Below are 18,694 nucleotides of genomic sequence, written 5' to 3'. Positions count from 1 at the left end.
ACAACAACAATTATAATATAGTTTTAGATTAATCTGTAAGAGTTTTACTAAAGGGGCATAATATATATACAATATATAGGAATATAATTGTGAAACATTCAGACAGAATGATGACACAGGATGATATTACAGTAGAAACACTGCAAATCATTTAAAATGACAAAGTACAACAAAACTCAGACAGTGAATTAGATGGTTTGGTGGCTTGAAAAATTCCATTGGCACGTCAGTGTGTCCCAATTGCATACCATAAACTGATTGTACACAGTATGTGCTAAACAAAACCTCTCTTTGTTTACGGCCCTGTGTATCCTAACGTTTAATACTTAAAGAAAGAAATGTCAGTCAAGCTGCGATTTTGAAATGCCACTGCCAATTACACTTCACACATACACTGCAGAATATTTCCCGAAGATTTAATGGTGGTTGTTAGCTGTTTTACTATCATCCATAATTCATTAGAATTTTTTCCAGCTGTGAACAACTATCTCCCTTGTTCAATGCATTTTGAGACAACACAGTCATGGACGGAACAATCAAAACCGACAGGAGTTCCTTCACAGCCGTTTAAAACCAACTTCTTTACCCGTTTAGGGCAATTTATTTAGGCTGGTGTGAAAGCTGTCAATTGAACTAGGGTGAGAACTTAACAACCAGAGCACCAAGATCTGAGAAACAAGCGAACTCTGGTGAGGTTTGTGGTCTAAAAGCAAGTGGAACGAAAGCTAACTTACTGATAAGCATCTGCTCAGTATGAACTGTACAGGAAGTGTTCTCGTAACAAGCGATGTACATATTTATGTAAATCACCTATGCGTGTCAACCCAAGTCTGGGATTTTCCCTGATCCAGACAGTCAAAAGCAGTTAAAACGGTGGTGTGTTGTGCATGTGTACTATCTGTACTGTGGCACTTCATTAAGTCCATTATAGAGTGACTGCAATTCCGTAGTGAGCCCCCACCGTAGTGTTGCTGTATAAAACGCTTCCTCTGCAGTCTATTAATAGTATTTAGGCTCATATTTCTTTGCGAGCTGCTTGTGACACCAGAGAACATACACTGACACTTCAGAATCAGTGCAGCATGGCCAGCGACTGAATTTTGATTTCCCCAGTGTGGCTTCATGTTACACTGATGACCCAGATCATGACAGTGGCCCAAACTCCCCATGAATAAGTTTCCCGTCAGTCGGTGTAACTTGGCTCTTGGTTCATTTAAAAAGATAAATCCATACTTATTATAATTAGTATGGAGTACGTCAATGGGACACAGCTAGCCAGTGTTTTTATGTGGTGACCTGATGCTGCACTCGTCCAACTCATACAATTATGACATATTTGTCAATAATCTCACATTTCAGCCTGTCCTATCCAATTAAAATACCTTTCTCTCTATGACTAATAGCCCATTGGTTCCCCCTAAAGATTGATTCCTCACTGACCTGTTTCAAAAGGAAATACATCACATTAAGGAGGTAATGATGCCATTTCATGCTGCCTCCTTTTTTATTTAACTTCAGTAATGCTAGGTTATTATGTGCCATTCGGAAGTCCTTCTTCTCTATAATGAGGAGTTTAGTGTCACGTGTCAGTGCCAGTTGCTGCAGGTTGTTCATTCATCAGACAGGAAACGAGAACGAGTGTCAGAACAGCAGACAGGTGTGCATCCGACCAGCAGTTCGGAATATATGTCAAGGTCAGTTAAAGCAGGGGGACACCAGCTCGGCCTCCCATCCCCCCTCTTCCCCTTTTATGTGATCAGCAGAGGAACATGCATGGATCAATAATGAAGGTTTTCAGAGCAATAGACAGAAAGACTGACTGACAGACACAAGACTGACAGGCAGGGGCACATGCACACTAGACAGGAGGGAAAGAAAGGGGACATTGATCCGTGAAATGGGTTTTAGTCTTTGAGCGAGAGTTGATTACTAGGTGTGTTTTCACTCCGCCTTCACGCCGTCTATCTGCTTTTCCAATTAGGAGATAAGACCGAGTCAATATCAAGCAAGGCAATGTGTCCGTGTGCGTAGGTAGGCACAAGTGCGTTTGTGTTTATTTGAGTGTGTGTTTGTGTGTGTATCTGTGTGTCCGGTGAGTGTGTTTAGGTGTCTGCGTGTGGACCGTCAGGTTTAGGGAAACTGTGAATGAATTCATCATCGCCACGCAGGTGACCATTAGCCGAAACTTTGAAGTGGAAACTCACTGATGGTTTATTTTCATTATTGTCAGCAGTGCATTTGTTGAGTATTAAAAAAAAAAGATCTATAAACCGGACAGGACATTGTGTGTGTGTGTGTGTGTGTGTGTGTGTGTACATGTGGTTGGGTGGAGCTACAGTATATGAAAACACTTTCCATGACCACACCTTTCAGACAAATTGAACATTTTCTCCTTTTCTTTACATTCTGACGGCAACATTTTTATGAGTGTGTGTGTGTGTGTGTGTGTGTGTGTGTGTGTGTGTGTGTGTGCCTGAGGTAATGTTTGTAAGAGTGATGCAGTTTAATCAGAACAAGTCTGCCTCTCATTCTGACTATCCCCACAATCCACTGGCTTGAGAAACAGCCTGTAACTCATTACCCCTGCTTTGCTGTTGCCAAATGTTGCTCCAGCAACTGTTTGGACTAACAACCACTCCTCAGCTTTTAAAATCCACATCATGTGACACGATGCGTTTGCCATCGAGTGTCAACACATGTTGTTTTGGTGGACACACAGAGGTTTTGTGTTCCATCAGCTGCACACATAACAGAAAAGAGAAATCATGAACCAATGTGTATAAAAGTTGAAAGACTCAAAGGGTGTCTCTGTTTTTACCGTGAATCATCTCGTTCGAACATCAACCTCCCTTCCTTGCAGAGAGTGTAGGCACTCTCAACTGCACACCACAGACTGAGAATCACTGTGTGTGTGTTATTTAACATGCTCCTGAGCCAGCTGCAGGATGGAGTGTATTCCTGACCTCCTCTCCTCCGTCGCTGTTACATTCCTTCTGTCAGAATCTGCAGCAGAGAGAGGAAGCATTCCAGTGCTCTGGATGATCACAAGGAGGGGGGGAGGGGAGTTATGATGAGGAATCATTTGGTTATAGGGAGAGTTAAATCTGTCGGAGGAAGGAAGTCACAAGCTGAGTTTTTATTATGAATAGATCTTTTGAAAAACACTGACTGTGTGAGACAGTTTATATGAGAGGGCTTGCGTGCAGGTATGCAGTGGTTTGCCTCGGTCTCTGGTGACAAAACTGATGTGTGCTTAATGTAATAGGCACATGTAATTATTGTTTCTATTTGGAGAGTAACATTTAACAATCATTTGGAGTTGGATTAGTCCATATTTCCTGCCATCTGTTGTTCAAAATCAATCCATCTGTAATATGTGTATTATTCCCAATGAACAGAACCTTCTATCAAAGCTGTTTCCTACAAGATTCATTGTTAACTTTAGTCCGCGAGATGATTATGAAGGCCTTGTATGCCTTTTTTTTATAAAGGTTAATATGATCCGGCATGCTTCTGTAAAGCTTTGGCAAAACGGCAATGTACTTTTACTTTCTTTGTGACACGTGGTTTATTTAGAGAACGTCTTTTATACAAACAGATATCGCAGCGTAGTGTGTGAATGTTTGTTTTTTTGTGCAGCATCTACGTCATAACACTGAAATAAAACTGCCTCAAATGTCATCAATCACTGTTGTAGGAAACCGCAAAATGAAAGATTGTCTTTCTTGCAACCTCAGAACTGACTTTATGGCCAAAGTAATAAAAGTGTTTATAAACTGCAATATGGATTCAATCTTCTGTTTCTGTATAAAAGTATCATAAAATACAGCAGTATATTTCTCTGGAGATTCACGTGAGGATTGTTTTATACATAGCCAGTTGGGAATGTGTTCTGCTTTACCACAAAACAGTGATAAAAAAAAAACATTTTTGAAAACATATAGGGAACAGCTGTAAAGGTTGACTACGTTAGACTAGCCACGCCAAGCAAGTTTCAAATCTCTGCCAGCCGATGTTCATACTAAAATAAAAATGAATCGATGGCTGCCTGAGAAATACAAAATACATATTAAATCCATAATTCTGCTTCGGAAAGGGGTCTGGTGTAATTTAAACAATACAAACTTTGTACTTAATGCCTTAACCCAGGGGTGGGGAACCTTTTTCCTATCATGGGCCATTTTATTTTTTACAACGTCCTTCGAGGGCCGTACTAATTATTGAACTCATAACCTCTGCAAACATTTTTTAAAACGTAGCCCATTCAGTTCTCCTTTCTTTTATGCTGTGCAAAAAAGCAACTTTTTTTATCCATGTATCTTTGTTTTATCAGAAAACAATCCTTTATTAGTCCCACAACGGGGAAATGTATCTGTTCACAGCAAAAGAACATATGAAGTAAAAAGGCAGTACACAATAATTAAATAGAAAAATAATATAAGCACCAAGTGGTTGATAGAAAATAAAGTGAGTATTGCACATTGCAGTGATGATTGCACAGCAGTGGTGGAATAGTCTGATCTTGGTGTGGTGGTCTACCTCTCTATCTTTACATGTTGTTATGTTACGCTCTGCAGAGAGCTGCTTGTTGGGCCAAACTCCGCCGAAGAGCGTTAACTTTATCCAAACACACTCGTCCTTTCAGCTCGTGCAGTTTGGAATGTTTCGTGGTGTAATGACGCTCAAGATTATTTTTCATCACTGCAAGTCCACACAAACTAGACACACTGGCCTTTTACTTCCACAAAGAAATAATCGTTCGTCTATTTCTCCTGGAAAGTGTGACATTCCGCATCCACCTTTCTCTGTTTTACACTCGCCATGCTGCGTTCACTGATGTCAATGACCGCTCGTGTTGTGTTCAAGGAGCCTGACCGTGGCCAGGACAAACAGTCAGTCGCCTGTTTTATACTATTGCTGTCTAGATTTGTTGGGTTTTTTTTGCGTGTGTTTATGAATTACCTCGAGGGCCGGGTCAAATGGTCTCGTGGACCGTATACGGCCCGGAGGCCGGAGGTTCCCCACCCCTGCCTTAAACAATGCAAACCTCGGGGAATACTGTGGAGAACTATTTAAATACGTCTGTGACACTAATATCCGTCTTCTCTTCTCTTCATGTTTGCCTGCTCTGCTCTTTTAGACATTTACATCCCTGTGTGTCTCTCAATAAGAGAGTTTGATGTGTGTGTTCTCCAATGCTACCATAATGACTCACACTCTAATTAGCATCACTAATCAACTGTCATCATGCTGACCCACTATATCTGTGTGTCTGTATTTGTACGCCTAAATTTGGGGATAAACGCTCGGCTGCTCGCTCATTATTCACTCTCAGTTTTCAGTGTTTGAAGTCGATAAAAATACGATTTTTCACGAGGCCATAAAAGATGATCTTATTAATGCAGTTATTCCATGACTGACTAATGCGATTTAGTTGATGTTTAAGTCCCAGCTATTTCACTCTCTCTTGTGTGAACTCACTTTAGCTGCAGCTCTCTGTAGCAGTCTCTTACAATCAGACAGAGGCTGGATTGTGATGTCTCTACTAGAGTGTTTTTCTCTTTCCTCGCTCTGTCTCTGTCACTTCAGTTTCGTCTCTGTTCAAAGCCTACAACTTCACTTCTTGCACATGTGGTTGACTTCGTGTAGCCACGTCTGCGTTGCTTTTCAATGCGAATGTCACACTTCCTCTTGTTGTACTGTGTGGTTTGTGTATTGTCTGTCAAGTGTTGAAATTATTTGAAATTTGCTTCATATCCATGTTTATAGTTGCAGTTTGTATCTACATTTAAATTGTCTTTTTGCCATTAATTGTTTTTATTCTGATTGTTTTGCTTTCTCTTTGCAGGTGCAAGAACAAGTTATACCCCGATAATCTTCCTCGTACCAGCGTGGTGATTGTATTTCACAATGAGGCGTGGAGCACACTGCTGCGAACCGTCCACTCCGTCATCGACCGCTCTCCACACACGCTGCTGGAGGAGATTGTCCTGGTGGACGATGCCAGCGAGAGAGGTACACACACGCTGCGCATAATTCCTTCAGTGCTTGTGCCTCTTGTTTGAGGTTTAACCTATTTATTTTAGAGCTACTGTATGATTTTGCCGGGTCGTGTGTGTGTAGTTGTGTGTGTGTAGTTGTGTGTGTGTAGTTGTGTGTGTGTGTGTGTAGCTGTTTTTGTGTGTAGCTGTGTTTGTGCATGTGTGTGCACTGGTGCCCAACAGCCAGTCAGCATATATGGCCCGTGTGTGCCACTCCACCCTGTGCAATGCTGCTAATCCCTGTTTGGGGGAGATTAGGTCTTTAATTCACCAGCCGCAGGGATTACACTCTGTTATTACCCTCAATCCCCCCCCAGCCGCTACCACACAGCAACATTTCACCCTATGGGACCTCAGGTTGGATGGTGCAAATCAGAGAGAGAGAGAGAGAGAGAGAGAGAGAGAGTGAGTGTGTGTGTGTGTGTGATGTCGGCAGGCATGCTAAAACGCATTCACACAAGCAAAAACCCAAGCACACACTTACCTTTGATCTCTGTTGCTACAAAAGGAATAGTTTAGAGGAGTGGCTTGTAATCCATCTTCTGTTGTGTGTAGGGCTGAAGCAAAAAAGTTTGAAGCTTCGAAGCTTCATTCATAACATTCATCGTTCCATCGAATCCTGCGCAGCTATTTTTATTTTTATTTTTTCATTGTGTTCTGCACAGTTGCAGATACAGATTAGGCACTAACACTAGTTTTATTTAGTGTAGTTTTATTTTCTATTGGAATTATACTATGTGTAGAATTAGATTCCTGTGGTGGCTGCGTCGGATTGTTTCTGACTTCTGAGTCAGACTCCAGAGGGTTGTAAAGTCAAAATGTATTGCAAAAACATACAAGCAATCTTTTTCAAAATTCCCAACATGTTTTTACACGAGCAAATATTCTGTTTTAATCCACATTTGTTGCCGTGTAGCCTTTCAAAACAACATTGTCAGAGCGGCCTAAAAACAGTTTTGTGTTCCCACTTGCCTCACACAAATGGAGGCACGCACTGACGAGTTATATAGTGAACTGATTTACTAAAACAAGACTAATTCATTTAATCCGATTTAATTACTATTCAAATTGAGGATTTGTTTGTGTGTTTTCTTGCATGTCTTGTGTGTTTATTGGATTTTTTATTGCATGTATGTGTTTATTTGTATGTTTAAGATTTCCTTAAGCGGCCGTTGGAGCAGTACGTCAGAAGGCTGGAGGTCCCGGTCAGAGTGGTGAGGATGGAGCAGCGGTCTGGACTTATTCGTGCTCGCCTCAAGGGAGCGTCCATCTCCACTGGCCAGGTGTGTGTGTGCACAGTGATCTGTTCACCGTACGGTGTGTGCACTATTCGGTTTGTCTAATGTTTTCTCTCCGTGTTTCCAGGTCATAACCTTTCTGGATGCTCATTGTGAATGCACAATAGGGTGGCTCGAGCCTCTGCTCGCCCGCATCAAGCAAGACAAGTAAGACGCACACAGACACACATAAAAGACATACACACCTTTAGCAAGCTTTTTAAAAAAAATCAATAAACTATTGTTGAACCTGCAGGAAGCTTGCCCCTGTGCTTATTTGATGCTTAATTACTAATTCTTTGTTTACCGCTTCCCGCAGGTGCTTAAATATAAACACCAACACACACACACACACACACACATAGGGTTTACGAGGGTGTGATGGCTGATGGGAAGTCACAGCATGGTCCAGTGTTTAAATGTGTTTAACTGCATTTAGATTGCAGATGAGACAGCAGGCTGATGAACGTGTCTGTGTTGATGTGTTTGCTGTAGGAGTACGGTGGTGTGCCCCATCATCGACGTGATCAGTGACGATACGTTCGAGTACATGGCAGGATCCGACATGACGTACGGAGGCTTCAACTGGAAGCTCAACTTCCGCTGGTACCCTGTACCCCAGAGAGAGATGGACCGCCGCAAAGGAGACCGCACGCTGCCTGTCAGGTAGGTGACACAGCGGAACGACCCGGGTTGTACTCGCCTTTTTTGAAGAATCTTTCAGCTATTTATATAATCCCTGCCAGCCCCAGGGCTGCTGTTGTGCAGCTGACCCTCAACCCTCCTGGTGAGTCAAATGAGAGGAGAATCTGCCTACAGAGACCAGATTGAATCATTAGTAAAATACCACATGTTCATTCACAATCTAGTTAGTTTTCTTTGTGTGGTTTCCTCCCCTGCTTGTCTGTGCCGCTTCATACAGCTGTTCTCTCATTGGTAGCGCTTTGAAAGGTCAGCTGCAATCGAGGTCAAGGTTTTAATATTTTGAACTTGCGCGGGGTTGTACTGCTCTTCTCCGTAGGAAAAGAACAGCACGGCCAGCGCAGAGCTGTTTCACCACTGATCATGTGAAAGCAGCTTTACTCTGTCAGTCAGCTGTTTAAAATAACTTATAGCCTGAGAGCTTTAGCGTTGCTGATAGGCACTCACAATTGATGTGACAATTGATGTGCGCAGAGTAATCATACTTCACCATTTACTTTACCACGGTTAATAACTATAAAATGTTCTCAAGGCTCAAAGATTGAACTTTCCTGTGTGGCCTAAGTCGAGATGTTTTTGTAAGATTCTGTGTAGTTTTGTTCTTTGTATCATTTCTCATGGCTCAGAGCTTATTTCTGCCTGTCCATCATCTCTTCTTCCTGCTCTTGTTTCTAAGCACGCTTGACGGCAAGGTCACACGCATAATATGTCTTATGTAACACTCTGTTTTCGGTTGTTTTTCACAGTAAATGGCCTAAAGAAAGGGTTGTAGGGTCAGGGTAGGAAATTAAGAAGTACTTTAGACTAATGACATGATTTACATAAACCATGCCCTGTTCACATAGTGTAGAATCTGCTCGTGTGACATGAGTAGGTGGAGTAGAATCAGTCAGTAAAGACTAACACTGATGTCATTTCAACTTCTCACATCTGCATTTGGTGTTAAGTGGCTGCTTCTTTAACTACCTTGAGATTTCTTCTTCATTATTCAATGCACAGCAAGCTGCAGGCCGGCTGCTGTCACACTGTTATGAGCCTCGAGGAGGAAACCTCAACAGCTAAACTGGTTGTTATGGGCTCATCTACCTTGTTATTTCCAGTACGGTGCAAACGTCTGAGGTCACTTGGAAAGTTTCTCTTTACAGCTATTGGACAGAAAAAAAAACTCAAGCATCCAAGGTCTAAAGAAGACTTATGAAAAATCCTCTGAACATATAAATGACCTTGAGTCAATTAGATGCGGTTATTCCTTCAGGCAGAAGTCTGAGAGAATGAACCGCCGTTAAAAACATTTTTTTTTAATTCTTAGTACAAAATACTGACCTGTATTGTATTGTTGATTTTTATTGTAGCGGTGGTCGTGTTTATTTAAATGTTACAGTTTGTTGAATAAACAGGTTATTGTTATGTTATGTGTTTGAGTCTTCTAAAACAAATTTGATCTAGATGTTTGCTGAAGACTTTAAAGAGATTTGATATGTTTACAGTAAAGCACACATTTCTATTATTAATATTTTCTAAATTCACTGCTTTGTTTTGTTCTCACGGTCATTGTGTGTGATGTTTAAACAACATCTGTGTGTTGTTCAACAAGCTACTATATGTATTTCCTATTCTCAGCCAAACGTTTTACCCTTTGTGCTCTCAGGATATGTTTGTCCATCAGTATGCGAGGTATTATGATGGGTAGGTGAACTTGAATGTTACATGGAAGCAAAAACAGGCAGTAAAGAAAATAAGCGTGATCTACAAAGGAGGAAATCATTCTGTGAGAGGTGGGGGGTGGGTGTAGGGGAGGGCCTTGAGTCAATTTAACTCTGACACACAAGAGAGAAGTGAGCAGAAAAACAGAACGAACCAAACAGGAAAACAGCAAGAACAGGGGCTGAAAACTGCAAAACATAAAACTCTGATGGGATCTGGAGATACTGTGTGACCTTTTAGAAAGCAGGCCTTCAGGGAATGAAGTGCCACTAACCCACTTCGCTCTTAATTTACCCTGCTGTCACGTCTCTGTCCAGGACTCCCACCATGGCAGGCGGCTTGTTCTCCATAGACAGGGACTATTTCCAGGAGATCGGCACGTATGACGCAGGCATGGACATCTGGGGTGGAGAGAACCTGGAAATCTCTTTCAGAGTAAGTGAGCACACCCGCAGCCAGTTCACATGACCGTATTCTTCCATGCACTGGCAGGCATTCAGGAGCGTCTGCTCGGGTTCAGAAACACACACACACACACACTCACATTGCACTTGTGAGTTTGACTTCTCTGACTACATTGTTGACTTAACTAATACTTTGTCAGGCGTCATCCTGACCGGCCTTCAATCAAACTTATTCAGACCGTCACAACACAGACTGGACTAAGTTTCGTCATCCATCTCCCAGCAGAGGCCTCTCCTGTCTATTCTACATACTGAATGTGTTTTGATGCCAAATCTGTTGTGTTTCACAGATTTGGCAGTGCGGTGGGACTCTAGAGATCGTCACATGCTCCCACGTGGGCCACGTGTTCAGAAAGGCAACACCCTACACGTTTCCTGGAGGAACGGGACAGATCATCAACAAAAACAACCGGCGCCTCGCAGAAGTCTGGATGGATGAATTTAAAAACTTCTTCTACATCATCTCTCCTGGTGAGTTTGTGTGTGTGTGTGTGTGTGTGTGTGTGTGTGTGTGTGTGTGTTTGCGTGTGTGTGTCCATGTGTGAGAGTGTGTTTGCGCTCATGCAAGTTTGCATGTATTTTCTCATGTGTGGAGTTTAATCTCTGTGGCAGGTGTGATCTATCCATTAAACTGGTGACAGTGCGATATTGCAGTGGTGACCCAACAGTGCGGGATGGGGGGCAGCGAGTAATTTCACGCTACGGAGCATCTATTGACTTGCACGTACACACGCACACTCACACAAGCCGGCAAAGGAGAGACAACCAAAAGTAAAGCGAAAGACACTTAATAGAGAATATTTTTAGATGTGAAGCACCTCTTAAAACTGGCTTGGAACTCAAAAACTAATTTACTCCATTTTTGTTTAGCAGCCAGTAAATTCTCCACAAGTGGGAGCAGCTCTGGTATTGTCGAGCTAGTTCTAAACATGCCAAATCAAGCAGATATAGATATGTTAATGTGGCCACCTGCAGGCAAAGAAAGTCACTTCTGCTGCAATTTTAACACTTACCTGCTTGTAATGACTTAACAGTTACAGCATGAGGCCTGATAGTTACACAGAATCATTCGGTGTGAGATTGTGTTCATGTTGGCCGTGTTCAGTTTTGGAGGCGTGTTATTTTACCTACTGACGTGTCCGTCCTGTCAAAGTAATTTCAGTCGACACAGAAGACGTTAGTGTCGTGCTCTGATCAAGGTTGCTGGTTTATTCATGCAAGTCGACTCACAACAACCCATATAGGTTTTCGCCATTTCTGTGTTCCCTTTTTTCTGTCGATATTTTTCTGGCTAGGCCACAGGAAGGCGTCGTCCTGTTTCTTTCTTTCTGTCCGCAAAGCTCTTATTAGCTGTTCTGGTTTTCTACCAGGAGAAACCCAACATTAGACGGTTTTAAATCACTAAAGAAATCAGAAAGGCAAACAGAAACTCAGAGGCCTGTAACACGTTGGACTAGAGCGCCTGTTTCCTGCTCTTCCATAAGTCAGGAGAAATGCTCTGTTATAACTCTTTCAATGGCTATTCTGACCCTGCGCATCCTATGACAACATGAAGCACGGGATTCCTCATGCTCACCAGAGAGCGATCTGATCAGCAGGGACCAGTTGCTCCAAAAGACCGTCACTTTCTGCTGAGTGTTTACAACATATTTAGCAAAAACATACATAATGACTAATAAAGTGGATTATCTTTCAAGGCTGGTTTGAAATGTTTGAACCCGACTACAGTTTCTGCCCTCTGCAAAGGAGCAAGCTCCAACTAGTGTCTAGAGGTTTGATATTAAAGTGTCACTTCCCCATTAGGCCTTTTTTTAGGTTCTTGACTATCACACATGTGAACTCTGCACTTCAATTATATATTCGGTCTGAGTGCTTCAAATCAATATGTGACCTCATTCTACTTTACCAATGACGCACTATAAATCATGCTTACATGGAAAAATGGATTTCACAGCCAGTCGGCAAACATTGGACTCTATGAATGTAATTTAATGACATAGTTACTGACCTTCATGTTAATGTCTCTGTTTGTGCGTGTGTGTGTGTGTGTGTGTGTGTGTGTGTGTGTGTGTGTGTGTGTCCAGGTGTGACCAAAGTGGACTACGGTGACATCACGTCTCGCACGGCTCTGAGACAAAAGCTTCAATGTAAACCCTTCAGTTGGTACTTGGAGAACGTCTACCCTGACTCTCAGATCCCCAGACACTATTACTCCCTGGGAGAGGTATATCTGACTCACAACATTTTAGAATGTGTCCTCTGCTGTAAGACAGACAGACATGGATGCATGTGTGATTCACTGCCTAGTGGCTGAAACCAAGGAGAAACAATGATTCTGTTTGAATTAAAGGCTGTGGCTTGATGTTCAAGTAAGGATGTAGCTTAATGTGGTTTCTGTGTGTATTCTTCTCAGATCCGCAACGTGGAGACCAACCAGTGCCTGGACAACATGGCCCGCAAGGAGAACGAGAAAGTCGGCATTTTCAACTGTCACGGGATGGGAGGCAACCAGGTATCTGAGGAAGGAAAAAAAAAACTACATAAAGAAACATACTGACACAAAATAATTATTCGATTTACGTTCCAACCCTCACTTGTGGGTCGTGACCGAGTGCAGCCGCTCCTCCCAACAGTCAACCCTGTCAGCCACAGTGATATTACTGTCATTCCAGGCAGTAACCATGAGGGAGAGAAGAGAGATGGAAAAGTGTTTTAAAATCTGAAATCTGTTTGTGTGACGTGCAGGTTTTCTCTTACACGGCCAATAAGGAGATCAGGACAGACGACTTGTGTCTAGACGTGTCCAAGCTAAACGGACCCGTCATGATGCTCAAGTGCCATCACCTCAAAGGCAACCAGCTCTGGGAGTACGACACTGTGGTGAGTGGAAGAAATGATGAAACAATGTTCATGTTAGGGTGTATGTGAGGACATAATTAATGCACAGTTTTACTGGTACAGTACATGTTCACATATTAACACACACACACACACAGAGGGTTAGCATGCAGGTCTAGAAAGGTACAGAAAATGAAGTTGTTATTTACACCAGAAACAATCTTCTGGATTCTGGAGGCTCATCGTATTTTTCTTTTAATGAATAAACAATAATTACTACGGGTGAAATAAAAACAATAAAGCAGACAAAATGCAAACTGATATGTCTCCACATGTCCAAAGATATCCTGTTGGAAAAGACACTGACCACTGCGGTTTAGAGTAAACAATGTCTTCTTACAATAAGCGCAGCTCAGAAAATACATCCCATAATATAAAAGGAAGAGAAAGATTTTGTGGAAAAAAGACAAATGTGTTGCTGATTAACTTTTTTTTTACTAAAATAAAGAAACCAGGTTTTTGATGTGTAAATTCTGGTGTTTGCACCTTTATTTTTGTATTATTATTTAGATTTTTTACCGTTTTTAACTGTTTCTTAATAAATAAAAAGGAACACAGATTAATTCCCAGATCCATTTTAAAAACTGAAAATAATAAAACCCTGCGTATTCCCAATGTGTGACAACTTACATTTAAGACCAGCTATCATTTCAGTTGGTGGGATATTTATTGTCGTTAGCTTTAGGGTGATATATGTCCTGACACATTACACAACTCAGCCACAGCATGCCTCACACTGAGCTGAGCCAAAACTAAATTGAACTGCAAAAGGAAACTCTGAAATGAAACGTAGAATTTTAAAATTGAAAATATGAGGAAACCGATCTACAGATACCGATCTACAGATATATGAATAGGCATTTATTTACTTGTCCCTTGTGAATTCCAATCAACCAGTTAAGAGCCTGATTTGCACCCCCTCACACACACACACTCTCTCTCTCTGTGTTTCCCCACTGCGCAGAAGCTGACCCTGATCCATGTCAACAGTAACCAGTGTCTGGACAAGGCCAGCGAGGAGGACAGCCAGGTGCCCAGCGTCAAAGACTGCTCACACACACGCTCCCAACAGTGGCTACTCCGCAACGTCACACTACCAGAAGTCTTCTGACCACACTCCGCACACTCACAAACACACACACTCACACACACAGCGGCCCAGAGTAAGCAATCAGGGGAACAGACGTGTTTATTAAAATTGGGCACAAAGAAAGGAAAGACTTCCCACGAGGGTATTCGGGAAGAGAGGAGGACATATTGGACGGTACTACCTCTGCCAGAGATCAGAGGGAGGAGCGAGTTTGACCCTCCACAGAGCGAGAAAAGAGGAAAGACTCCCTCTAAGAGACGATGGCTGTTGTTTTACATTTGTTTGTTGTTTTTTTAAAGAGATTTTATCCGCAGAGTGTGACTCGCTCGCTGGGCGCGAATATGAGACTGGCCTGTAGAGTCAAGGTTTGCACTCGCAGCTTCCCTGGACAAAGCAGTCCACCCCTCAACTCATCACGTTTACCGACTGCCTCTTATGAGAGAGTGTGTGCACTTACGTGTGTGTGTGTGTGAATGGGTGTGTGTTCTCTGAGAAGAATGTATGCTTTGGGAAGGGGGCTGAATTCCTTGTTTTCTTTTCTTTCTTTTTTAATTTAATTTTGTAACCGATTTGAAAAATGAACTCTTATGAAGAAGAGTGCATGTGTATGTGTGAGACAGTCTTGCAGCAGTGAATGTCTCCCTCTGGTGTTACTCCCAGGCATCTCATCCCACAGACTGAAGCCTCCTCGCTGGGGAATTTCGACGGGAACGCACATGCATTAAAAAAAAAACTAAAGGACCGAACACGAGGACCCCGACGTCTGCCATCCGCAGAGATCTAGAGATAGAAATATGATGTTTGTGATATCTTGAGATTTCTATGTCAAGTTTTTACAGTCCTGTGAGAGCGCCACAGAGCAGTAACCCTAGTCTGTCTGCCAGTGTTTGTTGTCGTTAAAGATGTTTAACATAGAGCTTACACACTCGCACAGAGGACTCTGCATATGTAACTGATATTCACTGCCTACTGTACTGTAGTGTTAAACTATAAGGAACTCCCATAAGACACTACATAGTCACACACACATCCTGTATACCTATAGGAGAAAGGCTGCACTAGCCGGATACTTTAATCCATTATGTCATATCTTCTTCTCAATGACCTCTTAAAAAATACACTCCAAGGGCTTCTTTCCTCCAGTGGAGTGTGTGTGTGCGCTGTGTGTGTGCCCCCAGTCCATCAGCTCCCTGTTTACTAGGACAAACCGCTCTCAGATTCCTCGCTGTTGGACAAACAGAGCCCGTAGCGTAGACTGACGTCAGATCAACGTATCCCTACGTCTGTTGTACAAAAGAGCAAAAGCTGCTTTTATTTTCTAAACGGAGCCGAGTCTCTGCACTCTGCTGGGGACATATCTACAGTAGGACAGGAAGCCTGGAAAGTGGTTGTTAGAATATCAAAGCGACGTCGCTAATGTGTGCTAGGAGACTTAATCAGGGACAGATTAATACATGTAGAGAGTTGAAGGGAGTGTGGAGTTGAACTGTGGATTACAGAGAGCACAGCAGCAGCACACATATCTTAATTCATAACTACATATCTCACTGTGCAAGCTCACCTGCAGTATTTTACTATTCATATCTCAGTGAGCCAGACAGCTGAACAGTTATATCAGTGTGTCTTTTTCATTTCAACAATCATGCTTTCTTTATTCTTTTTTCTTTTCTTTTTTTTGTATCACTCCTGTGAGTCAGAGCAGGAGTTGTTTTCATAAAGGTTTCAACTATTTGGGCTTCCTCCAGTGGAGGAGGGGTTTACACAGGACAGTGGCTCATCTTTGTTGTGGACACGATAGTGAGAGGAGGCCGTCAACTGATGACATGTCTGAGCGAGTGACTGTGCGGGGAAGATGTGAACGTTTTTTTGATTGTGCGACAGAGGGTGTGTAACGATTGTTCAGATGTGTTGGGAGGGTTTGAAGGTAACTGACAAGTTCAGGCTTCCACACTGAGCTGATCCAAATGTAGAAAATAAAGGTGAAAAAGGTTTACAGAACAATACGAGGACAATGTTGATTTCTTCTTCCTTTTGTCTGTACACAGACTTATGAAACACACACACCATCTCTTCAGTCAGAGACTAACAGCTCACAACAATGTGAGTTTAGCTTTTCTAGTAAACAAACACAAACTAAAGGAATATTTCATCCACAAAATGATCATTAGTATATCAATTGCTCATCCTGTGTTTTTCTTGAAATAAAACTTTTTGTCACATACCTCCATGGTGCACAAATGGAGAAAGGTCGCGATGAATGAAAGTAAATGAAGGCCACGTTTAACAGCAAAATTATATTAAAACATCCGTTTGCAAACTCACAACTCGTGCAGTACGATCTAAGTCTAATGTATCCAGTCGTATGTTCACTACTTCCCAAAGACATGCATTTTCTCTAAAACCTTAATATTTTTTTTAAACTTTGGACTCTCACGGACGAGTAGCCTACCTGCGCGAGCGCGAGACTGTTAAATATTAATGTTTGGGCAAAATTGCATGTGTTTGTGAAGTAGTCACCATACGGATAAATAAGACTTGGATTATACTGCATGAGTTGTGTGAGAGTTTGGTAAACGGATGTTTTTAAATTCTTCTTATAGTTTTCTTCAAGAATTCAAGGTGTAACGGGAGTTATGATCATTTTGTGGGTGAAGTATTCTTTTACATTCAGTGTTTTTCCCTTAATGCCTGACAAATGTTTTTGAATGCTTTCCTTCTACATAAATCATTTGAAAAGTTGCTTTTAAAAACCATCCTTGCATTCTTCTTCTTCTTCTTCTTCTTCTTCTTCTTCTTCACTGCCTTTGTTGACACATTGCTACGTTTCTTGGTGTGTTACGCCCACCGACTGTCAATCAGGGCAGTAACGTGAAACCTAATGTACTGTGTTGCCGCTGTGCTTGTGCACATGCACGTGTGTCCTCGTGCGTATGCAGCATACTAACTAAATTGGGGGGGGGGGGGCCACTCTTAGAAAATTAAGAAGAATTCAGATGTTTACAGAAATAGGAAGAGTGCTCGGTGATGACCACGAGGCAGTCACGGGTGTGAACAGATAATGATCTCAAATCCTGCGGTGAAGTGAGACTCTTCTGTCTATTTTAATAAACATGACGGTGCAGTGAAGGTAATGGAATCGGGCAGCAGACTCTGCATGTTTTGTGGAGAGTGGATTATTCAGACTCCTTGACTTGATCTGTTGAATTATTCAGGTGTCAGGATTAGACCCACGGAGATCCACCAGGAAGGTATATTAGAAAACGTATGTTTTGCATACACATCACAAAGAAAAGATGCTGATTCTCTGCTTTTGTTTTGTGCAGCATCTCCTGTATAGTAAATTAGACATTGGGATGTGTTCATACTACTACAGCTTCTCAGTTACAGATGGATTACCAGTCATTCTAGTTTAAATTGTGTCTCATAGTAAGTGCAAACGAGATGTATCAGGCTGTCTAGGTTGAACATTGTGATGTCAAAAAGTCAATCTGCAGATTTCCTCTGCTTCCTCCTGGTACTTGATTAATCTGCTCCGTGGATCCGAGAAGAGTCTTCTTCAATCAGACATCTCACTCTGATTGCAAATGAAATGAGTGATTCTGCCATTAAGCAGATTTGGAGCTACGTGCGCTCAGGAAGATGCGCGCGGGTTTGTGTGCTGCAGACTTCAGAGGAACGATGTGCAGCTTTGATGTGAAGAAATGGATCAAAGCTGAATCAGACCGCGGCCCGGAGGGAAACTCTCAAGAAAAGACAGAATATTGAAGCATGTTCAGAGGATCAGAGTGAATTCATAAACTTCGACGTGTGTCCATCTAATTTAGTCGTTTTCTTGTTTTATTGATACGTGTTTGTCAAATCAGCTTTATGTTGTATTATTAAGACTCTGGAATCATTCATTTACATTTTTTTTGGACAGATTGGTTGAATGTAGATAATGTTATAACAATAACCAGCAGTTATTACTTCATGATATGAGTAGGTTTTAGCTCATAGTGTAGTTATATTGTCTATTGACGGGTAGTGCAATATTTCTGTAAGAAAAAGAACATCAGGAGATTAAAACCAACAAATAACTGAAAAATATTATTTGATTGTTTTTGATTTGAATGAATTTATTGCTTTGACAATTAGTTCTCATGTTTGACAAACTGTTACTTTAACCACCAGAACCAACGGAGACAAGCAGCATCATTCATGTGGAGCTGTATCTGAGGTTCATAAGATGTATTATCTTCTGGTCAATGTCTCCAGCTGTGCTTAGGTAGGAGGATGTTAAATATATTCGTTTTTAAATGATATTCAATACATCATAGTCATTATAGTGTGGCCATCATCAAACACATTACAAACAACACTTCACAATGAACCTCCTCGGGATATTTTGTATCTTTCACACATCGTCTCCTGTTCAAGAACATGTTTTAAAACTGCACTTTCATCCAGCCTACATTGTCTTTCCCCTTAAAGTTTCCAGTCCAACATTCAACACAGCAACTGTTCAGAGATCAAAAAGAC

At 41.8% G+C, this 18,694-nt stretch overlaps 1 protein-coding gene across 4 annotated transcripts in view; it reads left to right on the top strand.

Moving 5' to 3' along the window:
• Positions 1-16,174, top strand: part of galnt1 (UDP-N-acetyl-alpha-D-galactosamine:polypeptide N-acetylgalactosaminyltransferase 1) — a 42,478-nt gene extending 26,304 nt beyond the window's left edge. For 3 of the 4 annotated variants that reach the window (XM_029451569.1, XM_029451567.1, XM_029451571.1), the window contains 10 exons: positions 5,849-6,015; positions 7,197-7,324; positions 7,407-7,486; positions 7,814-7,984; positions 10,042-10,159; positions 10,479-10,659; positions 12,273-12,412; positions 12,602-12,700; positions 12,934-13,068; positions 14,051-14,197. In XM_029451569.1, coding sequence (XP_029307429.1) covers positions 5,849-6,015; positions 7,197-7,324; positions 7,407-7,486; positions 7,814-7,984; positions 10,042-10,159; positions 10,479-10,659; positions 12,273-12,412; positions 12,602-12,700; positions 12,934-13,068; positions 14,051-14,197 — 1,366 coding nt within the window. Of the gene's footprint in view, positions 1-5,848; positions 6,016-7,196; positions 7,325-7,406; positions 7,487-7,813; positions 7,985-10,041; positions 10,160-10,478; positions 10,660-12,272; positions 12,413-12,601; positions 12,701-12,933; positions 13,069-14,050 lie in introns of all 4 variants that reach the window. The other variant, XM_029451570.1, reaches the window with a different exon arrangement.
• The last annotated feature ends 2,520 nt before the right edge of the window (positions 16,175-18,694 follow it).

The sequence above is a fragment of the Cottoperca gobio genome, chromosome 16 (assembly GCF_900634415.1).
Source record: "Cottoperca gobio chromosome 16, fCotGob3.1, whole genome shotgun sequence".
NCBI classification, from domain to species: domain Eukaryota; kingdom Metazoa; phylum Chordata; class Actinopteri; order Perciformes; family Bovichtidae; genus Cottoperca; species Cottoperca gobio.
The sequence above is the reverse complement of the archived record's forward strand: the minus strand, read 5'-3'. Positions and strand labels throughout refer to the sequence as shown.